The 9506-nt window shown below is 36.5% G+C and overlaps 1 protein-coding gene across 39 annotated transcripts in view; it reads left to right on the forward strand.

Moving 5' to 3' along the window:
* Positions 1-9506, forward strand: part of LOC109680562 (uncharacterized) — a 472009-nt gene that overhangs the window by 338095 nt on the left and 124408 nt on the right. For 25 of the 39 annotated variants that reach the window (XR_012443910.1, XR_012443906.1, XR_012443883.1 and 22 more), the window contains one exon: positions 887-1002. The exons of 11 other annotated variants lie outside the window; for them this stretch is intronic. Coding sequence is in view for 1 of the 28 variants with exons in the window: in XM_074061703.1 (XP_073917804.1) it covers positions 887-904 (18 nt within the window). In the remaining 27 variants the exon portion in view is untranslated. Of the gene's footprint in view, positions 1-886; positions 8089-9092; positions 9504-9506 lie in introns of those variants that run through there. 3 more of the 39 variants (XR_012443887.1, XR_012443909.1, XM_074061703.1) reach the window with 2 other exon arrangements.

A 9506-nucleotide genomic window follows, 5' to 3' on the forward strand; every position in this document is an offset into this window, starting at 1 on the left:
TACAGAACACAATATATGTATATAACATATAGTATTTTATAAATATACAATATAACATTTAATATAATATATCCTACTGGAAGGTATTTTCTTTGTGTTATTGGGTATTAACCCAAGGCCTCACCCTTGCTAGGTACACTCTCTTCTGCCTGAGGTATGCCCTTGGCCATTAGATATCATATTCTATGCTTGATATTTGGGTCATATCTAGTTGGTAGTATGGCTAATGCTGAGGCCAAACATTTGAGAATGTTTCTTTGGATTTGTATAGTTTCACAGCATTGAAGGTTGTATAACTTGGGCCATTGCTCACATAGAGCATGTGTAGCAAGCAGGAGATCCTGAGTTCAGACACTAAAATATCCAAAATTGTGTCTATAGCTTTGAATTAGATATTAACATTATAGCAAATAATTCGAGAAATAGCATACCTACAAATTTATATAAACCTACAAACTACCTGGAATTCTATTTGTACCTTACTCACTGGCTGAGTATTAACTACAGAAAATTATACTTGATGCTCATGAAAAATAATGTATTTACGTGTTAGTAGTAGCATTATTTATTATAGCAAAAGTATGAATAATCAAAATGTATAAATGAATGATAGTATATGAATGGAATGAAATTCTACAGTACCAAGTTTTTCATGAACATAATATTTAGCATAATAGTATAGGCAAAAATTCTTGTTCTCTCGTTCCCTCCCTTAGAATGAAGTATTACATAATGTAAACTATTGAAGAGGTGTTACTATGAAATGACAGACTCTTTCATAGAAAGACTCATGCAGGTCTTCATAATTGGTAGGGTTACCATTGCTAATTAGAGGTTAATTATTTTTCAATTTGTATTTTATATTTATTTCTTTTTCTTGACACAGGGTCTTATTATGCAATAGAGGTTGTCATTGGACTCCAGACATTCAGTCCTTCCTTGAGCTCCTTAGTGCTGGAATTAGATGGATATGCCAACATACTTCTTGAAAACATATATTAGGTGAGAAAATTATCACCAGAATCTACCCTAATAATAATGGGAAGTGTGTGGGTAGAAGAAAAATGAGCCTTCCTGACCCATCCATTTCCTGTTGTGCGCATTGTTGGTAGAGTAGATTCATTGACTCAGCAGTGTAAAACCTGACAAGGGAAGATCATTGACAAATGCCTACAGGTCTGACAGAGGTGATGGGTAGGGATAAGAAATCAGTCCTGACCTTTATATATGGTGATGTTCTAGCTATTCAGTCCATGTTCCCCTAAGCTAATCCTTATTTTATTGGACTATTGGCGCAATAAGGATAAAGTTCATATTATCACCTTTTGTCAACTAAATAATGCAGTATGTGAAGGCTTGTACAGGAGTTATAAGTGTTGCAAAAGGAAAAGTTATATTTGCATTATTATTTTCATTTTACTGTTCCTCCAAATATTGATAAATGTGTGGTTTATTAGCTTATAGATGATTCATTGCAGAAAAGAATTTCTAAGGTTTTATCGTAATCACAGAAAGAGCATCTATATACATTTTTATATAGAGATGATAAACAAATATATATTGAAATCATATGTATATATATATATATATTTGTTTTACAAAAGGAGGATGGTTGTCCATCTCACATTCCCCTGAATGGACACCACCATACTGTGTGCTGTTCCTCACATATATTTCTCCATGAATTTTTCAAAAGTGCCTAATTCATCTCTCCTTTTTCTGTTTTGAATCTCTGTGTTAGGGATAAATTTATATAAATTTTATGAAGTCATTTTTAAGAAGGAACAGTTGAAGGGACAGGACATAGTAATCCATGTAACAATCAATGAGAAAATCCCAGATTCGTGTAGATCATGACTAAAGCCTGGATTCTGAACCAAGTATAGGTGCTTGTCTTATGATTCCAGTAGTAACCATAAAAAGACTTAGTTACTTTTTAAATAGCTACTTACTGTAGCTATTGTGTCCATTATGTGGACATTTCAAAATTATTCCAATTTTCATTATTCATTGTATTTTTGAAACTTTAAGTGACTTCTTTAATATGTTGGTGGTCGTAAGTTGGAGAACATCATAACATTCCTCATTCTTAGTCTCACCTCTTTAGAGCCCTCTGAGAATCAAACCCCCATAGATCGCTGGTAGATCCTTGATCTATCCACCAGCCATAGAATTGGTTCTCTGTTTCTACAGTGGCCCTGAAGCATTTCATTTTGTCTTGGTATATGGGGCACCTGACTATGTTTCACAGGAATGGGGAGTGAAAAAATGTTTCAGGAGAAGTCAGTATCACACAAAATTCCCTCACTGTGTTTAAGCCTTTCAGAAGTTGTGGCTTTGTCCTGCAAGTAAGTCTAACAGTTTATCACCAAGCCTAACACCATTCAACTTACCTTGTATTGGTGACTTTTGTTTCACTTTCCTCCTAAGGAGGCAGGAATGGAGCTTCAGAGCATTGCTTACTGTTCTTTGTTATCTTTCTGTTTCTCTCTGCTTTTTACTTGTCCTGCCCCTCCTTCAAGGTCACTATGTTCTTTCTCTTCAACACAGTCTCTCTGTTGGTACTTTAACTTTTCTCATTCATGGAATTAAATTGAGAAAGCTTCTGGTCTGCCATCTTGCTCCACTTAATCTTACTCTTAATTTAATTGGGCAAATACATACAAAATCTTAATCATAAATTATATGAGATGCTTTTTTGACTCAATATATTGGTCAGCTCATACCATATCAATTTCTAAGTACACAAAATTATATTTGGCCAGTATGAGCTATTGCCTGGCCTGTGTGTACCTGCCCTTGTCAGCCCTACTTACCCTTTGGGTTCCACTTTGAAACCTGGGCACCTGGGTCTGTGGCAAAGGCTGATCCAGTGTCTTCAGATGCATACAAGGTACCCACTCTGGTCTTTTCTGTGGAAAGTACCAGGGGAAGTTGGGAGGCATCAAAATAACATCCTCCTGTCTCCAAGGTCCATAGCCACATGAACTGGCTCTAGCCAGTTCTGGAATTTGGCTGCCTGGCTACTAGGTTTCCATAGTCTGTTTGGCTCAAAATCAAGGATGTAGGGTCACTTCTAGGGGAGGCCTTATCTGAGCCTCTTCCTCATACAAAGGACTCAGTAGCTGCTGACATCCCTTCCACATCTCCATGAACATACCTGGACACAGTCACTTACATCAACACATTCGTCCACTGGCAAGGCTGGTTGTAGCCAGTACTTTACCTTGAAGTTGACAATCAGGGTCATGTTTTTGGTTTATGATTAGAGCATTACATAGGAGTAGGATTCTGCTAGGAGTTAGTGTGCTAAACAGTATGAACTGCAGTGTTAGTATAGTATCCCAAGCCCCAAGGAGAGCATGTATAGTTGATGACCGTCTTGGTCCAGATAAATTGATGGTCAGAATGGGGCATCCAGGACAGAGTAACTTGTCTTCCACCAGAATGTTATCCTATCTGGCAGTGTGTGTCCACATAGGAGTATCATGTCTGCTTTGAAGTTAAGTTCTTTTCCCTAAGAACCATGATTTCTTCCAACTTTCTTAAAACCAGAAAGAATGAAAATGCTAGCATCTTTGGATGGAATCCCTCATTACTGTGGGTGTTTTACAGGAGACACTCCCAGATGTGGGAAGTGGTGGAGGGTTCCTTATCATTCCTGGTCTCCGGCAACCTCTCAGTACCCACAGCCCCACAGAGGGACCCTGGCAGAGGCTGGTGCCATGCAGGCTGTAGGTTGTTGATGAACCATATTGTTTGTGTGTCCTGACATACATATCATGGCTTACAGAGATGCCAAGTTAGCACATGGAGATAATGGCATAGTAGTTTAAGAATTTTTAATCCCCACATTCGTGGGAAACAAGTTTACAAATGGTGATAGATGGAAAGATTTTCTATGGAACACAGACTCAATTCCCAGGATGGAACATTGAGCAGGATGCTGAAAATTATGACTAAGACAACCTGAGACTGGTGGACTATAGTTCAAAGCTAGCCCAGCCAATTAGTTCAGGAGACCTTATCTTGAAAATAACCATAGCAAAATATATTGGAATTATGGCTCAAGTAGTGTAGCTTCTGGTTTTCCGGAAAGAACCCCAGTCCCACCAAATAAATAGAAAACCAAATATCTTTTGTTTTTGTTTTATTTTATTATTCATATGTGCATACAAGGCTTGGGTCATTTCTCCCCCCTGCCCCCACCACCTCCCTTACCATCCACTCCGTCCCCTCCCTCTCCCCCCACCCCCTCAATACCCAGCAGAAACTATTTTGCCCTTATTTCTAATTTTGTTGTAGAAAGAGTATAAGCCATAATAGGAAGGAACGAGGGTTTTTGCTGGTTGAGATAAGGATAGCTATACAAGGAGTTGACTCACATTAATTTCCTGTGCATGTGTGTTACCTTCTAGGTTAATTCTTTTTGATCTACCTTTTCTCTAGTTCCTGGTCCCCTTTTCCTATTGGCCTCAGTTGCTTTTAAGGTATCTGCTTTAGTTTCTCTGCATTAAGGGCAACAAATGCTAGCTAATTTTTTAGGTGTCTTACCTATCCTCACCCCTCCCTTGTGTGCTCTGGCTTTTATCATGTGCTCAAAGTCCAATCCCATTGTTGTGTTTGCCCTTGATCTAGTGTCCATGTATGAGGGAGAACATATGATTTTTGAAAACCAAATATCTTCATTAGGGCAGGTGTGGTGCTCAGTGGTAGAGCACTTGCTTGCCTTGTGGTAAGCCCTAGTTTTAATTCCTAAGATGTCAAAAAACATGTTTCTTTGTATGTTTGTTTTTATTTATATATAAGATTTACAGTAAATAATTAGAAGCTAGGTAACAGCAGCCATATAACAATATGTGATGTGCCAAACCTTCAATGTTAAGAGCCAGCTTTTGAAGAGCATGAATTTATATTGAACTATGAATACAATTAAAGGAAGAAAACTGTCCTTTGAAATCTATTCTTTCATACTCCCCACAAACATCAATGCTTAAATTCCTTCTTGACCATATACTTCTTTTTGCCTTCAAAAATTGTTTTAATCATGAATTGGTATTGCATTTTCAGGATCAGTGGTGAGGCTAAAAACACACACACAACGAGATATAATCAAAATTAGAAACACATTATGTGCATCAAATATTACATTGGTTTGGGTAGAAGTTATTTTAACTTAATTTTACGTATTCATTTTTTCATGGTAATGCTGGTAGTTTAACCAGGGGTTTTGTTCATGGTATACAAGTGCTCTACCCCAGAGTTTCTATCCTAGCCCTAGCTGAATGTTATTTTATGCTTGTTTCATTAGTTAAAATTCCTGTATGTGGACTATTATGAGGGGAAGAATTTATGAAAATAGTAACTCTGGGATGCTTTTTGCTGTCCTGAGAATGCTGTTTTGAAAATCAATATTATTGCAGAAGCTTTCCTTCACTGTTCATACTCTCCAAGACCTTTTTTCCCTGGCCAAGATGTAAATGGGGATAGACTACAGGACTCATTTTGATGAAATTTTGTTAGAGTTATTTTTTGACCTTTGGCTAAAATCTGATTGCTGCCGGTAAAGGAAAGATTTTCTGTCACTCTGTAGAAATGCATCATACTCTCTTCACTCCAATGGAAATCACCTTGTCACATAAGTATTTCTGTGACCTGACTTATTTTCCCAGAATAGATCTTCCCCCTTTGGTCCAATAATATCCTAAAATGTAACATAACAAAACTATGAACTCTTCCCCAATTTATGAATTATTAATCTTCTCATTAGTTACACAGAATTTAAGTGTGTGTATGTGTGTGTGTGTGTGTGTGTGTGTGTGTGTGTCAGTATATGCACCTTTGACTCTTGGGTCAAAGCATGGGTTTTGCTACGTCCATACTCCACTGCTGAAATATTTCAAACCCAAGAATTTAACATTTAAAAATAAACATTAGGACTGGTAGAGTGGGTCAAGTGGCAGGGCACCTGCCTAGGAAGCATGAAGCCCTACATTCAAATCCCAGTAATACACACATACACACACATGCACACTCAATACATATACATTTATAAAACCATGGAAGTATAAAAATTTAAGTAGAAATAGAGAATAATTCCAGAATCTGAAAATTCTTTCTGATAGAATTTCAAATCTTCAACTAGGTCTTTAGTTGTACATAATGTAATAGTAAATATTTTCATAAATACACACATATGATTATATTAATACATATTTATACATATAAATGTGCAAAACACATGTGCATACATGAATATTCCCATATATACAAAAACACCTTTCTTGTGTCACCCTCTCATTCAAAGAAAAAACTGTGCTCATTTAACAAATTAATATAATTGAAAACATTTAGAAGTGGTTATTTATCCAAGTTTTCTGATTTGTGCAGTTCCACCTTCCAGCATCTTAATTTTAGGCTTTCTATTTAAATCTACACACTTAAGAAATACCTCAAGGGTGGGGTATAGTTCAATGGTACAGCACTGGCTTAAGTAGTGTTAATGCCTCAGATCAATCCAAACAGTGAAAAAAAAATATGTATTTTATTTATATTATTTAGCCTATGGAATTATAATAAAATCAAGCTAGGTAATGACACAAGTATTTCTTCACAAGTTTGTTCCAAGTTTGAAATGTTAGGTTAAAACCAGTTTTTGAAGGTGATGAATTTCCATTGAAATAGATGAATACACTTAAAAAAATTTCCCTGGTTAGAATGTCAGGAAGGAGGGAGAAATTTCCCAAACAATGTATGCACATGTGAATAAATAAATATTTATAAAAAAAAGAAAAGAAAAAAAAAACCAAAACCAACCACGACAAGAAAAAAAATGTTTCCCTGAAATCTATGGTTTCATACTCCCTTCCCCATCAATGATTAAATTCTTTCCTTATCACATTCTTCTTAAAAAGACACTTTGGTGTAGAATTTATGTTGCCATGATTGCTTAAAGTTCTTACTCCTGGATTATCATGAGGAGATGAAATTAGGGAACAGCAATTCTAAAGTATATTTCTTTTCCAAAACATGTGGTTTTGAAATCAGTATCATCACACAAGACTGACTTCTGGGTTTGCAGAGGCATTGACAACCTTGCACTGGCCAATGCCAGGTAAAATCACTAACTTCAGGCAGAGAGGTTGGCAGGAACTGTTACATCATTCTGCACAGGTGGCACTTCCTAAAGGTGAGGTGTGGTTCAACACAACAGCCAGCAGGTACTTAAACTACTGGGGTCTGTGCTGTGGGAGGTTCCTTAGCGGACTCCAGGAATCTTGTGAGTTTCAGTTTAGATGTTCTCAGGGAGTGATGTTTAAAGTATTTTGTTATTTCACTTGTATGTTTAGCATTTAATTTTTTGCAAACAATTCCATGTGTAATATTTTAACAGCATAGCATATGTAAAACAGATTTTAAAATATACAACTCTTTTTGTTGATTTTTTCTTTTTCTTCCTTCCTTTCAATCTGGCTTAAAATTTTAACCTAAACAATTCTTTTGATTTCTGACTTGTGTGTTCAGTTCACTTTAAATTTTACTATCTCTCATTATTCTAAACAATATCTATAATAAAAGATGCCAGAAACAAGGGCTATTCATAAGCTTATGTGCCACACTGCTGCACAGTTCATGTCAAATGATCATATGCATCTTCATAAAGAATCAGTATAAGCTGCTTGTTTGAGTATCTATTATGTATGTGTTTTAAAATTGATGCATAGATACTTCTTAAACCATGATAAAGCTAATTGTCTGTGTATGGGAAAGGACCTCTCTAAATCAGGCATACTGTGTGAGAAAGATATCAGGCTAAATACAGACTGCAGCATAGCCAAGTGGTTTTGTGTAGAAAATGACCTTCATATCTGTGGGGGATAGAATATTATTAAGCAGTAAGGAGGACTTCTGGCTGAGAATGGAATCACAGTAATTGGATAGCATCTGGAGAATAAGAAAAGAGAGAAAACTAACCAAACACCTAGAGTGTCATAATTGTAAATCAAGTTAACAGGCAAAGTAGTAAAACTGGATTTTTTAGGAAAGTGAGTGGAAAATCCTTAAAGAAAAAAATGGAGCCTGACAAAAGTTTTGTTGTAAAAAGAGCTTTGTTGGATTGAGGAATTTAAGTTTCTATGGTGGTGCCAGAGATTGGTGCTTGCTAGGCAGCGACTGTAGCACTGTACTATACACAAAGTGGAAAAATAAAGTTACACTAAAACTTGGCCTGTCCTCCATCTATCTCTCCCTCTTCTTTCTAACTAGAAAGACTCCTAGATTTAATGGAATTTTGAATAACTGGTTTTATGTTTTCTCTGTTATTCTCAACTTATCAAATTCTGTTATTTAATTTCCACATATTGTAGTGGAAATTAAAATTTGCAATACTTCCAACCTGCTCGTTCACTAGCTTTGGCTCTACAGATTTGCTTCCCTTGTCACAAAATGCTTAAGGTTCTTTCTCTTATGTTAGTGGAAATGTTACACATCTCTAGCCTCTTCCTGTTTATCCTCACCTTTCATACTTGCCCTTTAACCTTCCTCTTCTTGTGATATAGATGAGTTTGCAACTTTTTTCTTAACCATAAAAACAATTGTATTTTACTCTTTGAGCTGAATCACAGTTGGAATATCCAAATTAAGTGTTCTCATACCCAAATGCTCTCCAGCAGTAGGGGGTAGGTGGGAGATCAGATACCGAGATGGAACAATAACTGCAACCCCAGAGCTACTGAACAAGAATCCGTGGAAACCCATTACTTCCTTATATTTTGGTAATCATTGGAGTAGATTCTCTCACAAATCTCAGTGGCCAGAAATAAAGCTCAACTAGGAGAGCTTTTGGATGGTAATGTTTTGTGGCTGTTTACTAAGTCAGCTATTGTTCACATTTTCTCTGAAAAGTTAGTCAGTTATGGTCCCCTTGCATGTGGACAAGGATTTCATCTTCCCCTCCTATTTCATACTGATGTGTTAGGGATATTCCGTGTTTTTCTTGGAAGAGATGAACCTTCTAAAAGTTGTTTAGCTCTAAAGGTAGCTACCCAATTCTAGTCACTCAAGGCTATTCTGAATTTTTCTTCTTAATATAGGACCATCTACCAGAGTCCAAACAGGTGAAAATGAATTTCAGTCCTCCCCAGAATTTTGGGGGATGCATTCCATTTGTTGCTTGTGAGAAAACCACTGGATTCTTGAGGAAACTCTTTCAGATGTGTTTCTGCACATAGCCCAAGAGTCTTATCAGCATGCATTCAGAAAATATCTTCCTTCATTAACTTAGGGAAAGCCCACCATTTTTGCCAGGTAAGAGAGTGGGATCAAATATGATACAGATTATTTGCAGGTAACAATCACCATCAGTTCCTCCCTGTCGTGTATTACTTTAAGAGATCTGTCCAAAGAGTGTGGTTGAATATGTCTGGAAGCTTGCACCTAGATGTTGGTAAATTAACCTATGTTCTGTATATTATGTCATAACTGACATACAGGAATGTTTCTTTCTT

This window comes from Castor canadensis, chromosome 19 (assembly GCF_047511655.1).
Source record: "Castor canadensis chromosome 19, mCasCan1.hap1v2, whole genome shotgun sequence".
NCBI classification, from domain to species: Eukaryota; Metazoa; Chordata; class Mammalia; order Rodentia; family Castoridae; genus Castor; species Castor canadensis.